This window comes from Pan troglodytes, chromosome 20 (assembly GCF_028858775.2).
Source record: "Pan troglodytes isolate AG18354 chromosome 20, NHGRI_mPanTro3-v2.0_pri, whole genome shotgun sequence".
NCBI lineage: Eukaryota > Metazoa > Chordata > Mammalia > Primates > Hominidae > Pan > Pan troglodytes.
Window position 1 is genome coordinate 11,087,812 of NC_072418.2, and position 17,306 is coordinate 11,105,117.

A 17,306-nucleotide genomic window follows, 5' to 3' on the forward strand; every position below is an offset into this window, starting at 1 on the left:
AGAGTTGCACAATGAAATGGGGAGATGGGTTTGAGTGAATGGATGGTGAGTGAGTGAATGAATGGATAAATGGATAGATGGTGAGTTGGGTAGAGGGATGGACAAATGGACAGTTGAGTGAATGGGTGAGTGATTGGATTATCCGATGAATGGGTGGGTAGTTGGATGGATGGAAGGGCAGGTAAAAAATTCTGGCCACAAACTGAAGCGATCTTGGGGTACAATCTGGGCACAGTTTAGGTGAATAGCAGCTTATTTTCTGATCCCAAATTGGCTCTGTTTACCTCCATGGATACATATTCTCTATTTCTAGGTTCAGTCATCCTTCTGTCTCCCTCTGGGTTTCCAAGAATCTTACCTTGGAACTCCAATTGAACTGAGCCCTGGGCTTGTCTGCTGACCTTCTCAACAGTAAGGAGAACACCCCTGGAAGAGCATGTGTCCTTCTGAGGGTACAGGGTTGAACCAGCTCTTCATGATGACTGTGGTCTGCTCTTAAGCCTTTCTAGCCGTTTCTTGTTTTGTGGCCTCACCCAATCTTCACTGGGCATCAAACCGATGAAGATCGAACCTTGGTCTCCAGCTCAGTTCCAACTCCACCTGTCCCCTCCATGGGTGATGGTGGAGACAAAGGATAAATTAGAGAAAGGGGTCATCCAGGTCCACCCTTTGCCATTACCCCAAGAACTCTTTCCTTTTTCCCAGGTTCTCCAAGCAGCTATGGATGTGGGTTTCTCGGGCCTGCCAGATGTGTCTCAGAGTCATAGCAAGACCTTGTGGGGGGCTCGGGGCAGGGGCCCCTCCATACGTCGCCAGCGGGAGTTCATGCCAGAAGAAAAGAAGGACACAGTTTACTGGGAGAAGCGGAGGAAGAACAATGAAGCAGCCAAGAGATCCAGGGAAAAGCGACGTCTCAATGATGCAGCCATTGAGGGCAGGCTGGCTGCACTGATGGAGGAGAATGCCCTGCTCAAGGGTGAGCTGAAGGCGCTCAAGCTTCGCTTTGGCCTCCTGCCCCTGACTGGTGGGCCCCGGGCCTTGCCCCTGCAGGCTCTGCTATTGGAAGCCCCCTGGACTGGAGACCCCCGGCCTGGGGCTGAAGCACTCTCATCCTTGTCTGGCTCTCACAGCTGTCTCTTAAGGCCATGTTCCCTGGATGCTGGGATTCCAGGATGTCGGGGCTGCCTGCTGGCTCCCAGATGGACTGGCTTGGCCACTTCTCCTAGGTCCCCCCAAGAGTCTGCATCTCCTACCCTCAACAGAATTGACATGGCCTTGCAGACTGCCCTCCCACCTGCCCTCTTCAGCTGTCACCTCTTGGAGGGGCATGTAGGGTCCAGACCAGAGCTCAGACCCTGCTGGGGGCTGTGGTCACCAGTGCCCTCTGGATGCCGGGCTTCAGGGCCATCAGATGTGTTGCTGACACCCACTGCTGATCCCATGGGTCTGTCTCCTGGGGTGACCTGCCCTGTCCCAGGGAACAGTCCTGAGGGTCTGGGTCAGCCCTCTCTGCCCCACAAACTGCGCATCAAGTCCCGAGCCTCAGGCAGGGTACCTCGTGGCTGGGAGGGTGGTCAGGCGCCCCTCTGAGGGCTTCCTCTGGGAAGGGCTAGGCTTGCAAGGGGGTGTTTGGGGGCGGAATATAGGTTTGTCTGAGGGATGAGTAGCTTGGTCTTGATCAGCAATCTGGGAAGGCCTGTAGGAAGTAGGGGTGCCCTGGCTTGGAAGGTCCACTTCACAGCTTCCATACCAGACCTCCTAGGGGTGGAGTGGATGGGAGCCCATCTTGGATTCTACCATGGCTCCTGCCTTGCCTTAAAATCTATGCTTTGGGTTGTCACTTTTCCCTCTTCCTTCCTCCTTTCCATTTATCTATTCTTCCCTATATCCATCCATTCATCCATTCATCCTCATTTATTCATCCATTCATTCATTCATCAATCCTTATCCATCCATCCATTAGTCCCTCCATCCTTATCCATCTATCCATCCATCCATCCATCTGTCCATCCATCCACCCATCCATCCACCCATCTATTCATCCATCCATCAATCCATCCATCCATTCCATCCATCCATCCATTCTTCCATCCACCCATTCATTAGTTTATCCATCCTCACCCATCCACCCATCCATCCATTCATCCATCCATCCTTTCATCCATTCATCCACGTGTCCATCCATCCATCCATCCATCCATCCTTCCATCCATTCATCCACTTGTCCATCCATCCATCCATCCATCCATCCTTCCATCCATTCATCCACTTGTCCGTCCATCCATCCATCCATCCATCCATCCATCCATCCATCCATTTGTCCATCCATCCATCCACCTATCCATCCATCCGTCCGTCTGTCCCGTCCGTCCGTCCATCCGTCCGTCCGTCCGTCCATCCATCCATCCATCCATCCATCCATCCATTCTTCCATCCATCCATCCATTCAGCCATCCATCCATCCATCCATCCATCCATCCATTCTTCCATCCATCCATTCATTAGTTTATCCATCCTCATCCATCCATCCATCCATCCATCCATTCAGCCATCCATCCATCCATCCATCCACTTGTCCATCCATCCATCCATCCATCTATCCATCCATCCATTCATCCATCCGTCCATCCATTCAGCCATCCATCTGTCCATTTATCCATCCTCCATTTATCCATGCATCTATTCTCATTCATCCATGCATTTGTTCTTCCTTCTATCTATCCATCCATTCTCATTCATCCATGCATTTGTTCTTCCTTCTTTCTGTCTATCCATCCATCCTCATCCATCCCTGCATCCATCCATCCATCCATTCATTCATCCACCCATCCACCTATCTATGCATGCATCCATCCATCCTCATCCACTCATCCACCCATCCTCACCTATCCATCCATCCACCCATTCTTTCTTGCTTCTATCCATTTTCCCATCCACACACCTATCCATTCATCCATTCATACATCCATTTATTCTCCATCCATCCATCCATCCTCATCCATTCCCATTCATCCATCCATCCTGTCTTCCTTCCTTGCATCCACTCATCCTCATCCATTTACCCATCCATCCATCCATCCTCACCCATCCATCTACACATCCTTCCTTTCATCCACCCATTCATCTACTCACCCACCCATCCATCCTTTCATTCATTTATTCATTTAGCCACTCATTTATGTGCTAACTTGTTTATTCATTCATTCTCTTACTCATTAATTTACTTATAATTCACTTGTCCCCTCACCCACCCACTCACGATCTTTAGACCTTCCTTTTGTGCCCAGTTAGTGACAAGTGAGAAGACACTTTTCTGGTCTTGGGTTTCCTGTCCTGGGGTAGGAATAGGTGTTTGGGAAGAAACATACTGAAGACCAGACTGAAGGAGGAGGTAACGTCTAGGGTGTCTGAATCCCCTTTCTTGGTGTCCCCTGGGGGGCTTGCTTACCACCCAGTTTGAGGGGAAGACATATTGGCTTCTTCTGTGTCTTGGATCAGGGCCTTGAGCTGCTGGAACAGGAGCAGCTGTGTGAGGGCATCAGTGTCCTCTCTCTCCCTGGCTGCCCCCTGCCCCTGAGAACCAGGTATACACACTCCCACCCAGGTGGAAGGGGCCATTCTGCAGGGAAGGTCTTCCAGGGGCCTAGAGCCCAAGGACTTATCAAGGCTCCCTCCTCCTCAGTTTCTCACTCAGCCCCTCTCCCATTATTATTATTATTATTACATCAGGGATCTTGTTAGATTCTAGATAAAAATACTCAAACTCCAATCATGGGGAGAGCTCATGGGATGGGGGGCTCATCTGGACTGGTACTGACACTGAGAACCAGATGCCCCTGGCCAACTGGATCACTTGGACTCAGGAGCATCCCCCGCCCCCACCAGATCTGGGGGCTGGGCTAGTTCTTGGCTACTCCAAGTTTATCAGAGCCACAAATGTGTGCAGGGTGAGGACGTACAAAGTGCCTCTCTCTCACTAGTACAACAGGTGGGCAGTATCACCAAACAGGCCAAGAGCTCCCCTGTGACTGGGCATCCCTAGAATCCTGCACATCACAGCTAGGCCCTCCTCTACCTGCTCAGCCTTTGGTTCTGGTCCAGGGCAGGGATTGGGCAAGATCAGCCCTTCTCCTTCCCTCCATGCCTGACCTTCCAGCAGGTGGCTTTGCTCATGTCACTGAGCCTCCCTTACACATCGATAAATGTTTACCTATAAATGAGCCCATTCCCTAGAAATATATTGTGAATATTAAATAAGAGGCAGTAAATAAATTGCCCGGTATAGGGGCTTCTCTGGACTGTTTTATCTTCGTAAATAATGTGAATCCTGGAGGGCAAGGTGGCTCATGCCTGTAATCCTAGCACTTTGGGAGGCCAAGGCAGATGGATCTCACTTGAGGTCAGGAGTTCGAGACCAGCCTGGCCAACATGATGAAACCCTGTCTCTAGTAAAAATACAAAAATTAGCCAGGCATGGTAGCGAGCGCCTGTAATCTCAGCTACTTGGGAGGCTGAGGCATGAAAATCACTTGAACCCGGGAGGTGGAGGCTGCAGCGAGCTGAGATTGCACCACTGCAGTCCAGCCTGGGCGACAGAGTGAGACTCCATCTGAAAAAAAAAAAAAAGAAAAAATCCTGTTTCCCTTTTTGCTTTGCCTACCAAGGAGCTCAGGGCCGAACCTGTGGCTCAGCTATAACAGCATTTTCATTCATTCATTCATTCATTCTTTTTTTATTCATTTGCTTATTTAGCAAATTTTCTTGATCATAAGTTTCTCATTGTTTCATTTTATTCAAGGCATGTTTTGTTGTAAAAAGTCTGAAAATCATATGCAGCCAAGTTGGCAGTCTTTTCTTTTGTGGTTTGTACATTTTTGTCATGTTTAAGACAACTTCCATGTCTCAAGGTCATAAAGATAGTCTCCTATCTTTATGTTCCAGGTACTGGGGAAAGAGAAGTGAACACAATAGATGTGATTCCTGCCTCTATGGTACTGATAACCCAGGGAAGGAGATAGATTAAAAAATAAGAAAAACATATAGTAGGATCAATGATGATAGGTGTCATGGAGAAAAAAGGGAGGCTTGGGAAAGGTAGGTGTGGGTGCATTGTAATAATTGAAATAGGGAGATCAGGATTGAAATAGGGGGATCTCAGCCTTGCTGAGAAAGTGACATTTGAACAGAGACTTGAGAGAGATGAAGGGGGGAGTCATGCATGTATCAGAGGAAGAGCATTTCCTAGTCAGAAAGAACAGCCTGTGCAAAGGCCCTGAGGTGGGATAGTGCCTAGTGTTTTGAGGAAGATTGAGGAGGCCCATGTGGCTGGAGTGGAGTGAGTAAGGGGGAGAGAGGGAGGAGGCGAGGGCAGGGAGGTGATGGAAGCAGGTTGTGGAGGGCTTTGTGGGCCAAGGTGAGGACTTTGGCTTCCTTTCTGAGTGATATGGGCATGATGGGGACGTTTCCGAGTATATTTCTGTTGTAGTTCTCCCCTTACCTCCATCCTGTGGTGTGTGAGGCTGAGTGAAAATAAACCCACCACATAAGTGCAGGAGAGCTGGCTCATTGTCTGGGGTGGGGATAGGTGGGGACTGACCACAGTGTTGCTGTGACTCATGTCCCCGTAAATGGTCACATTCTCCCTGCCCTCAGAGCCAGGGTGCTCATCCCATCCCTGCTTCTAAACTTCTCTGAGATATGACGGACAGGGCAGGTAAAGCTGCTCCATGAGGTGGAATCGTGGAAGAAAAACACAGATGGTTCTTTTTTTTCTTCATGAAGCTGTCTTCCACTAAATAATTATTTTTGACAAGTGTGGGAGAAAGGGTAATCAGATGCATGTGGGGGATGCTGGAAGGGCAAAGGGATGGCTGAGTTGGGAGATGAGTCAGTGAGGAAGTGGCCAGGAATAGTCCTCAAGGCATTGCATGGTAGGTAAACAGGAAGGTAAACAGCTCAGGCAAACAGGAAGAGCTGGAGATAAGTTGGAGATAAACTGGTTACTCTGGGGAGGAAGGCCATGGAGGGGAAAGGAAGTAAAGGCTTCAACTTGCCCCGCAAATACCATGACTCCTGAGGGTCTGTCACCTATGACAAGCAGACTCATTTCTTGGCTGCCTAGTCTGGGCCAGTGGTTGTGCTGGTGATTTATCCTAGATTTTGTTTGACCCTCTGAAAAAGCCTTCATTATTATGATCTCCATTAACAGATGGGGAAACTGTGACTTAGAGCAGTTATGTATCTTGCCTAATATTACTTGGTGACTGGGCCACTTCCCGCCTCATCACTGCACCAGTGTCATTGGCTAACTTTCTGTTCCTTGAGGTTCTTTCCTGCCTCAGGTCTTTGCATTTGCTTTCCCTCTGCCTGGAATTTCCCTGAGTCTTTAAATGACTCTTTTTTCCATCTTCAGGTCTCGGTTCCAATGCCACCTCCTCAGAAAGGCCCTCCCTGTACATCCAGTCTAAATAAGAGCCCCAGTTATTTGTGTTGAGCATGTGCACATAGTAGGTGTTCAATAAATACTCGTTGAACAAATCAATGAAGTGAATAGGTTCAGACGAGCCTCTTAGTAAAAGCTTCCATTGTAGCTCTTACTTAATTCAAGAGTTAGATCCTGTGTCACCAGGTTTTATGATCTGGAGGATGAGGATGGGGATTCTTCTGTTGCATTCACCCAAAAAGCTTTTGTATTTGGGACAGAGCCTGTCATGCAGGTGTGTGAGAAATATTGTTGAATTGAATCTGAGGTTTGATAAGGAAACAGGAGCCATGTTATGGGGTAGAGGGAGACAAAGAAGGAGGGTGTCACGTAAGTCTTTCCTTCATTCATTCACTCACTCATCTGTCCACTCATTCACTCACTCACTCATTTATTCTTGCACTCATCCACTCACTCATTCACTTACTCATCATTCATTGATTCACTCACTAATTTATTCATTCAGCCACTCATCCATTCACCCACTCATTCATTCACTCATTCATCCATTCACCCACTCATTCACTCACCCACTAATTCAATCCCTCCCTCCCTTACTCATTCATTCATGCACTCATGTATTCATTCATGCACTCCAGTCTCTCACTCATTCATCCACTCACTCATGAATTCATTCATTCATCCACTCACTCACTAATTCATTCATTCATTCACTCACTAATTTGTTCACTCTCTCATTCACTCACTCACTCATTCACACATTCACTCACTCATCCACCCATCCATCCATGCGTTCATGCACCCATCCATCCATGCATGCGTGCATGCATTCATCCATCCATCCATTTATTTATTCACCCACAACCTTCCAGAAAGAATGAAATCTATTCCTTTTGGAATAGATTTCAAAGGGTGACCCTTACAGAACCTGCCCTTTGATAAGAAGATGGACAACCTTCAGGTGAACAAATAGACAATCAGTACTGTGTCAGATGCTATTGAGGGCTGTGAGCTTATGGCTGGGGCATTCGGGGACTGGGCAGGTCAGGGAAGGTCCCTCTGAGGAGGTGACATTTGAACCAAGACCTAGAAAACCTTAGTAAGTGAAAGAAGCCAGCCACAAAAGGACATATGTTGTGTGACTTCATTTGTGTGAAATATTTGAAACATGATTCATAGAGACAATAAGCAGATTGGTGGTTGCCAGGGGCTGGGGGAGAGGTGGGAATGGGAGTGACTGCTAATGGGGATGGGATTTCTTTGAGGATGATGAAAATGTTTTGGCTGGAGGCACTCACTGCACACCATTGTGGCAGGCGAGAATTCTACCACTGAACCACTGATGCCTGACTGCACACCATTGTGAAGGCACTAAAGGCCACATTGGATTGGACACTTTAAAATGAATAATTTTATGTTATGTAAATTTCACCTCAATTAAAAAAATGCTAATGAGGCTGGGTGCGGTGGCTCACACCTATAATCCCAGCACTTTGAGAGGCTGAGGTGGGTGGATCACTTGAGGCCAGGAGTTCAAGACCATCCTGGCTGACGTGATGAAACCCTGTCTCTACTAAAAATACAAAAATTAGCTGGGCGTGGTGGTGGGTGCCTGTAATCCCAGCTACTTGGGAGGCTGAGACTTGAGAATCACTTGAACCCGGGAGGCGGAGGTTGCAGTGAGCCAAGATCGTGCCACTGCACTCCAGCCTGGGTGACAGAGCAAGACTATGTTTAAAAAAAAAGAAAAAAAAAGCTAGTGAGTCTGCCATGCCCAGAGGAAGGCCTGCACCTGAGATCAAAAGGGACAGAAAGATCAGGGAACAGGGCACAGAGTATGAGGATATGGGAGGAGAATCACCCCTTGTTGGCCCCCACTTGGAAATGGGGGCGTGGGAGCCCGGCCAGCCCTGGCTTTGTGGGTATGCCAGGGTGACTGGGTGTGAAGCGCCTGGACCTGCCTGGGTAGGGAAGTAACTCACATGCACACACACTCCTGCCCCTTTTTGCATGGGAGACACAGCATATGCGTGTTCACGTGTGTGCTCAGATCAGGGCGTGTAGGTGTGGGCATGATACCTACATGTATACACATGTGTGCTTGAGCCTGGGGGTGAAGGAACCGCCTCAAGTCTCTCCATATGCCCCCCCACAAGCCGTGTTGTGGGGCTGAAGCCTTGCGGAGGACGTAGGGGATGGGGGAGAGTTCAGTCCCCTCCCCTAAGGCCACTGGTGTGCCCCCTCCCCCATCACCCCATCTCTCCGGCCTACGAAGGACCTGGGAGCAGCCCCAGCCTCCCCTCTCCCCCATACTGTAAATTCTGAGAAATCCTGTCCTGTGGTTTGGCCTGGGCCGTCCTCGCCCGCCTTCGTCCCCAGCAGGGCTGCCCTGGCCACTGTCTTCCTGTCTTGGGGCCTGGGTTTGGGGTCGTGGGGAAAGACTAAGAACCCCCGTCCCAGCCTGGGTTCTTAGACAGAGGGGAGAGGGCTCTGCCCTGCTTCTCACGACTTTGCTTTGCCTCTCTGGGCCTCAGTTTCCTCTTCTACAGAATGGGGATAATTGTAGTTCCTACCCCCCCGACGGCTGTGGGAGAAGTCGAGGAGGTGACACCCACGGGGAGGTGAGAGCTGAGTCTGGCAGGTCCTAACGCACCTGCTACATGCTCGCTGTCACTGTTATTCATTTTCTGCATCTTGCTTTACTCCAGACTCCACACTTTTATCCTCGCTGTTCCCTTACACAGAATGTCCTCATCCCTCTCCTCCTTGGCAAACCCAGGAATAATCCAAATCCTAACTCAAATTCCATTTCCTCCGGAAACAGGGGAGGGTGGTGAGATGAGCCGGATCTGGCAGGCAGGAAACCTGGGATCTCAACTCTGCCATGGACATGCTGGATGGCTTTGAGCAGGCCACTGTGCCACACTGTGACTCAGTTTCCCCATTCGAGCTCTGATGCTCCAGGGTTTTTTTTTTTTCTTGAGTCTCTTTTTTTTTTTGAGTCTCTCTTTTTTTTTTTTTTGAGATGGAGTCTCACACTGTTGCCAGGCTGGAGTGCAGTGGTGCGATCTCTGCTCACTGCAACCTCCCCTTCCTGGGTTCGAGCGATTCTCCTGCCTCAGCCTCCCAAGTAGCTGGGATTACAGGCATGTGCCACCATGCCTGGCTAATTTTTGTATTTTTAGTAGAGATGGGGTTTCACCATGTAGGCCAGGCTTGTCTCAAACTCCTGACCTCAGTTGATCTGCCTGCCTTGGCATCCCAAAGTGCTGGGATTATAGGCGTGAGCCATTGCACCTGGCCTGCAGTGTTCCTTTTTTTTTTTTGAGACGGAGTCTCGCTCTGTCGCCCAGGCTGGAGTGCAGTGGCGCGATCTCGGCTCACTGCAAGCTCCGCCTCCCGGGTTCACGCCATTCTCCTGCCTCAGCCTCCCGAGTAGCTGGGACTACAGGCGCCCGCTACCACGCCCGGCTAATTTTTTGTATTTTTAGTAGAGACGGGGTTTCACCGTGTTAGCCAGGATGGTCTCGCTCTCCTGACCTCGTGATCTGCCCGCCTCGGCCTCCCAAAGTGCTGGGATTACAGGCGTGAGCCACTGCGCCCGGCCTGTTTTCTTTTTTCTTGACACATGGTCTTGCTCTGTCACCCAGGCAGTGGCATGATCATAGCTCACTGCAGCCTTGAACTCCTGGCTCAAGTGATCCTCCCACCTCAGCCTCCCAAGTAACTGGGACTACAGGCGTGTGCCACCATGCCAGGCTAATTTTTTAGCTTTTGTAGAGTCAGGGTCTTGCTATGTTGCTCAGGCTGGTTGCAAACTCCTGAGCTCAACTGATTCTCCTGCCTCTGCCTCCCAGTGTTGGGATTACAGGTATAAGGCACTGCACCTGGTACTTGGTGTCAAATTGTAAAATGAAGCCAAGCTTGCCCCTGCATCTGCTCAGCCTGAATTGGTGGCCTCAACATCATCTCTGCTGGGTTCATCATTTCCCTAGTGGAATAACCCTGTCCTCTCCAAATACTTCCTCTCCTGGGCCTCGCAATAAACAGGGGCCCTCTCTCTCTGCTCAAACCCTTGAGAGAGGGTTTCCAGGTCCTGGGTTGCTGTCTGTCTGTCTGTCTGGAGGGTGAGTCCAAGGCTGGACTCGGGGGTCCGTCTTTGGCACGATCTAGTTGCAACAGCAGCCCCACCATCTGTTGAGAGCTTGCTGTGTACTAAGCATGCTAAGTCCACTTCATGCATTAGTCAAAAAGCAGTTTTAAAAATTTATGTCTGGCCAGGCGCAGTGGCTCACGCCTGTAATCCCAGGACTTTGGGAGGCCGAGGCGAGCAGATCATTTGAGGTTAAGAATTCGAGATCAGCCTGGCCAACATGGTGAAACCCCGTTTCTACTAAAAATACAAAAATTAGGCTGCGTGTGGTGGCAGGCGCCTGTAATCCCAGCTACTCAGGAGGCTGAGGTAGGAGAATCGCTTGGACCCAGGAGGCGGAGGTTGCAGTGAGCCGAGATTGCACCACCGCACTCCAGCCCGAGTGATAGAGTGAGACTCAGTCTCCAAAAAAAAAAAAAAAAAAATTATGTCTATGGAGGCATTTGCATCATAAAACATTCAAACAATTACATTCATATATAAACTCAAAAGATTCCAGCCTCCCATCTTAAAGGTGACTGAAATTTAAGAGATGTCCTTCTACACTGCCCAGAGAGCCTGCATGAGCTCATTTTATCTTCATAAAACTCCCCTGAAGTGAGCGCTGACATGGCTCTATTTTTCAGGTGAGGCTCAGAGAGGTCAGGCCACTTGTCTAAGGTCACACAGCGTGGGAGGAAGCTGCCTGGAACCCAGGCCTGTCTGACTCCAATGCCCAAGGAAGAGAGGGGAAGTGGCCTCCCACGGAAGAGGATTCTTCTTGGCTCATTCATTCAGTCACTCAATGATGTTTGAATGTTTTGAATCATTCAGTCATTCAACAAACATGTATCGGGCATGACTGTGTGATGAGTGCTGTTGAAACTGGGGACATAGCAGTGACACGGGGGGGGGGCCCTGTCCTCATGGAACTCGTGATAGGGATGGTGACACCATTGATTAACAAGAAATTAAACAGAAATTTGATGGTCACAACTAGGGAGAAGATTAGGAAGGAAAAAGAACTGTCTGGGTGGACACCAGAGGAACCTAAAGCAAACATCCATATTTTAAAATATACTCATGGCCAGGCATGGTGGCTCACATCTGTAATCCCAGCACTTTGGGAGGCTGAGGCAGGAGGATTGCTGGAGCCGAGGAATTCGAAACCAGCCTGGGCGACATAGTGAGACCCTATCTCTACACAAAATTAAAAAAAAAAAAACCCAGATGTGGGCGCATGTGCCTGTAGTGCCAGCTACTCAGAGGGCTGAGGTGGGAGGATTGCTTGAGCTGGGTTGGACGAGGTTATAATCATGGCTGCAGTGAGCCGTGATTGTGCCACTGTACTCCAGCCTGGGCAACAGAGTGAGACCCTGTCTCAAAAAAAAAAAATGTATTACATATTTATATTCACATGGTTCAAAATGTAAATACTTCAGTTGGGCAGCTATGCAATACATCCATCATATTAAACTTTCATGGCAGGGGAGGAACTAGGATAAACATGTTTAAAAAGCCTCCTTAGGGGTAATAATGAAATGAAAGCTGAGAAACACTGGCATAGAAGCTGCCGCCGTTCAATTTTTCTTTTTGTGATCTTTGAGATCGTTTAGACATTTTATTTTTTGCTTTATCTTTTGATTTTTTTTTTTTTTTTGAGAGGAGTCTCACTGTGTCACCAGGCTGGAGTGCAGTGGCACGATCTCAGCTCACTGCAATGTCCGCCTCCCGGGTTCATGCGATTCCTCTGCCTCAGCCTCCCGAATAGCTGGGACTACAGGCACGTGCCACCATTCCTGGATAATTTTTTATATTTTAGTAGAGACGGGGTTTCACCATGTTGGCCAGGATTGTCTCAATCTCCTTATCTCATGATCTGTCTGCCTTGGCTTCCCAAAGTGTTGGGATTACAGGCGTGAGCCACTGCACCCGGCCTAAAAAAATTATTTTAATGAAAAACGTTTTAAAAAATTTGTTTTGTAGAGATGTGTTCTGACTTTGTTGCCCAAGCTGGTCTCGAGTTCTAGGCTCAAGTGACTGTCTCCCCTCAGCCTCCCACGATTACAGGTGTGAGCTACCACTCCCAGCCTATTCTAGACTTAAAAAAAAATTTTTTTTTTATTGAGACAGGGTCTTGCTCTGTTGCCCAGGCTGGAGGGCAGAGGTGTGATCACGGCTCACTGCAGCCTCAAACTCCTGGGCTCCAGCCATCCTCCTGCCACAGACCCCTGAGTAGCTGGGATTACAGATGTGCACCACCACCCCCGGCTAATTTTTGTATTTTTGTAGAGACTGAGGTCCCACTATGTTGCCCAGGCTGGTCTCGAACTCCTGGCCTCAAGCAGTCTTCTGGCTTCTGCCTCCCAAAATGCTGGGATTACAGGTGTGAGCCACTGTGTCTGATCTATTCTAGACTTACTTTCCTTCTTTCTTTCTTTCTTTCTTTTTCTTTCTTTCCTTCCTTCCTTCCTTCCTTCCTTTCTTTTCTTTCTTTCTTTCTCTCTCTCTCTCTCTCTTTCTTTCTTCTTTTCTTTTCTTTCTTTTTTTTTTTTTTTAAATCTTGCTCCAGGCTGGGCGTGATGGATCACGCCTGTAATCCCAGCACTTTGGGAGGCCGAGGCGGGTGGGTCATGAGGTCAGGAGATCGAGACCATCCTGCCTAACATGGTGAGACCCCGTCTCTACTAAAAATACAAAAAATTAGCCGGGCGTGGTGGTGGGAGCCTATAATCCCAGCTACTCGGGAGGCTGAGGCAGGAGAATGGCGTGAACCCGGGAGGCGGAGCTTGCAGTGAGCAGAGATCGCGCCACTGCACACCAACCTGGGTGACAGAGCGAGACTCCGTCTCAAAAACAAACAAACAAACAAAAACAACAACAACAAAAAACTTGCTCCAAACCTCAGAATGTTCTAGACATTTTAAAGCAAACGCCCACATCTCCTTTTATTCCTCTTTTTATGTTAATGATAACATACTGTTCTGGGCTTTCTTTTTTCCCAAACTATATCTTGGGGATCACTCCATGTCAGAACACAGCTTGCTCATTTCTTTTAAAACCCGTGTAGTATTTCTCTTCTGTTGAAATACAATTTATTTAATCGGTTTGTCTGGATGGTCGCGTGTCTTGTTTCCAGTGTTTTGCGGCCAGAAAGCGCCGCGTCACGGATGATGGATAACTGCATTGACGTCATTTCGCGTAAAAGTTGATTGTATCAGAAGGAGAGGTTCCTGGAAGTGCCATAGCTGGGCCAGGTGTGTGCGGCTGGCATATGTCCTGTATAGGGTTGTACCAATTTTCCTCCCCACTTTCAAGGTAAAACAGTACTAGTTTCCCCAGAGTCTCACCAACGGTATTATCAAATCTTTTGATCACCAATCTGATGGGTTAAAAACGACATCGCAGTATAGGTGTAGTGTTCATTTCCCTTATGAAATTGAGCATCTTCTCCTGTGTCTAAGAACCGTTTGTCTGTCTTTCTTAATGAGCTGTGTGTTCATATCCTTTGCTAACTTTTTCACGGACCCTTGAGGTATTTTTCCTATTGATTCTTTCTGAGAGCTCTTTATATATGACAGACATTATTCCTTTGTGTTATGAGTTCCAAGTATTTTTTTCCATTTGTCATTACAAATTATTATTTATTTATTATTATTATTATTATTATTATTTTTGAGACAGAGTCTTGCTGTGTCACCCAGGCTGGAGTGCAATGGCTTGATCTCAGCTCACTGCAACCTCCGCCTCCTGGGTTCAAGAGATTCTCCTGCCTCAGCCTCCTGAGTAGCTGGGATTACAGGCGCCTACCACCACACCTGGCTAATTTTTGTATTTTTAGTAGAGACAAGGTTTCACCATGTTGGCCAGGCTGGTCTCAAACTCCTGATCTTGTGATCCACCCACCTCGGCCTCCCAAAGTGCTGGGATTATAGGCGGGAGCCACCGCCCCGACCTATTTATTATTTTTAAGTGGTCATTTGTCTTTTGACTTTGATGAGGGTGATTTTTACCTTGCGGATTTTTTGGGGGTGTTTACACGAAGTCAACTGTTGTAATCATTTCTTTTGTGGCAGCTGAGATTTGTGGGGCTACCTTTGATAAGATGGGAGAGAGAGATTGAGATTAATTTATTTTTTATTTCAATTTTTTTTCAGTGCTTTTCAAACCTTATTTATTTATTTTTTTTAGACAGAGTCTCACTCTGTTACCCAGCCTGGAGTGCAGTGGTGCTATTTCAGTTCATTGCAACTTCCACCTCCCGGGTTCAAGAGATTCTTTTGCCTTAGCTTCCTGGGTAGCTGGGACTACAGGCACCTGCCACCACACCCAGCTAATTTTTCTTTTTAATAGAGATGGGGTTTCGCCATGTTGGCCAGGCTGGATTCGAACTCCTGACCTCAAGCGATCCACCTGCCTTGGGCTCCCAAAGTGCTGGGATTACAGGTGTGAGCCACCATGCCTGGCCGCTTTTCAAACTTTAATGTGCTGAGGAATCCCGTGTGGATTTTGTTAAAATGACTCAGTGGGTCTTGAGTAGGATCTGAGATTCCCCTTTTATTTTCTTTTCTTCTTTTCTTTTCTTTTCCTTTCTTCCCAGGATCTTTCTCTGTCACACAAGCTGGAGTGCAGTGGTATGATTATAGCTCACCATAGCCTCCAAGTCCTGGGCTCAAGCAATCCTCCCGCCTCAGCCTCTTGAGTAGCTGGGACTACAGGTGCACACCATCACATCTGGCTAATATTTTTATTTTGGTAGAGACAGGATCTCACTATGTTGCCTAGGCTGGTCTCCAACTCCTGGGCTCAAGTGATCCTCCCACCTCAGCCTCCCTAAGTGCTGGGATTACAGGCACGAGTCACCATGCCTGGCCTAATAAACCTTATGTTACATGATAAGAGAAGGGATAAGACAAAGGTATTTTATATACATGTAAACATATTCATAGCAAGTTAAGGAAGACATATTGGTGACAGCTACAGTCTTCATTTCTGTAACTGGTCACATGGTTATAGCTGTTATTTTTAACTAACTTTAGAACAATTCTTGGTATCAAAGTTTGTGTTCGTTTGTTCAGGCTGTAAAGTATCCCAGACTGGGTGGCTTAAACAACAGAAATGTCTAGCCTTACAGTTCTGGGGGCTGGAAGTCCAAGTTCAAGGTGTCAGCAGGGTTGATTCCTTCTGAGGCCTCTCTCCTTGTAGATGACTGTCTTCTCCGTGTCTTCACATGTTTGTCCCTCTGTGTGTGTCTATGTCCCAATCTATTCTTTCTCTCTCTTTCTTTTCTTTTTCTTTCTTTCTTTCCTTTCTTTCTCTCTCTCTTCCTTCCTTCCTTTCTCCCTGTCTCTCTCTTTCTTTCTGTTTCCTTCCTTCCTTCTTTCCTTTCTTTCTCTCTCTCCTTCCTCCTTCCCTCCCTCCCTCTTCCCTTTCTGTCTCTCTCTTTCTTTCTTTCTCCTTCCTTCCTTTATCCCTTCTTTCATTTCTTTCTCTCTCCTTCCTCCCTCCCTCCCTTCCTTCCATTCCCTCCCTCCCTCTTTTCTTTCTTTCTTTCTTTCTTTCTTTCTTTCTTTCTTTCTTTCTTTCTTTCTTTTTCTTTCTTTCTTTCACTTTCTTTCTTGATGGAGTCTCATTCTGTCACTCTTTCTTTCTTTCGAGATGGAGTCTCATTCTGTCACCCAGGCTGGAGTGCAGTGGCACAATCTCGGCTCACTGCAACCTCCGCCTCCTGGGTTCAAGTGATTCTCTTGCCTCAGCCTCCCGAGTAGCTGGGATTACAGGCATGCGCCACAACTCCTGGCTAATTTTTTCTATATTTTTAATAGAGATGGGGTTTCACTATGTTGGCCAGGTTGGTCTTGAACTCCTGACTTCAAGTGATCCGCCCATCTCAGCCTCTGAAAGTGCTGGGATTATAGGCATGAGCTATCATGCCTGGCCCCAATCTCTTCTGATGTCCAATCAGTCATACGGGATGAGGCTGCACCCTAACGACCTCATTTTCACTTAATTATTACTTGAAAGTTCTAATCTCCAAATACAGTCCCATTCTCAGGTACTGGGGGTTGGGCTTTCAACATATGAATTTTGGCGGGACATAGTGCATCCCATAACTGGAAGAGAAAGGCAGGCAGTGTGGCTGGAGGTAAAGGGGATTAGGAGGGATGCCAAGGAGAGGTTTAGAGAGATCAGCAGAGGATTCAGGGCCATAGGAAGAACTTGGTTTATTTGCACGAAATGAAAAGGCATAGGCTGGCTGAGCATGGTGGATCATGCCTGTAATCCCAGCACTCTGGGAGGCCGAAGCAGGAAGATTGAGCCCAGGAGTTTGACAAGAGCCTGGGCAACATAGTGGGACCTCATCTCTACAAAAAAACTTAAAAAATAGCTGGTTGTGGTAGTACACACCTGTAGTCCCAGCTACTCCAGAGGCTGAGGTAAGAGGATTACTTAAGCCCAGAAGTTCAAGGTTACAGTCAGCTATGACTGAGTCACTGCACTCTAGCCTGGGTAACAGAATGAGACCCTGTTTCAGAAAAGAAAAAAAGAAAAGAAAAGAAAAGAAGGAAGGAAGAAAGGAATGAGGGAAGGAAGGAAGAAAGGAATGAGGGAAGGAAGGAAGAAAGGAATGAGGGAAGAAAGGAAGGAAGGCAGGCAGGCAAGCCACTAGGATGTTCTTAGCAGGGAATAACATGTTCTGTGTTTTGCAAAAGCCCTATGCATACAAGGATC

General features: G+C 47.8%; 1 protein-coding gene across 1 annotated transcript; it reads left to right on the plus strand.

The window, feature by feature from the left end:
• Nucleotides 1–317: 317 nt before the first annotated feature.
• NFILZ (NFIL3 like basic leucine zipper) lies at nt 318–1,590 on the plus strand. The gene has a single exon (XM_054674056.1). The coding sequence runs from the start codon at nt 559–561 to the stop codon at nt 1,588–1,590; it is 1,032 nt and encodes a 343-aa protein (XP_054530031.1). The 5' UTR covers nt 318–558.
• Nucleotides 1,591–17,306: the final 15,716 nt, after the last annotated feature.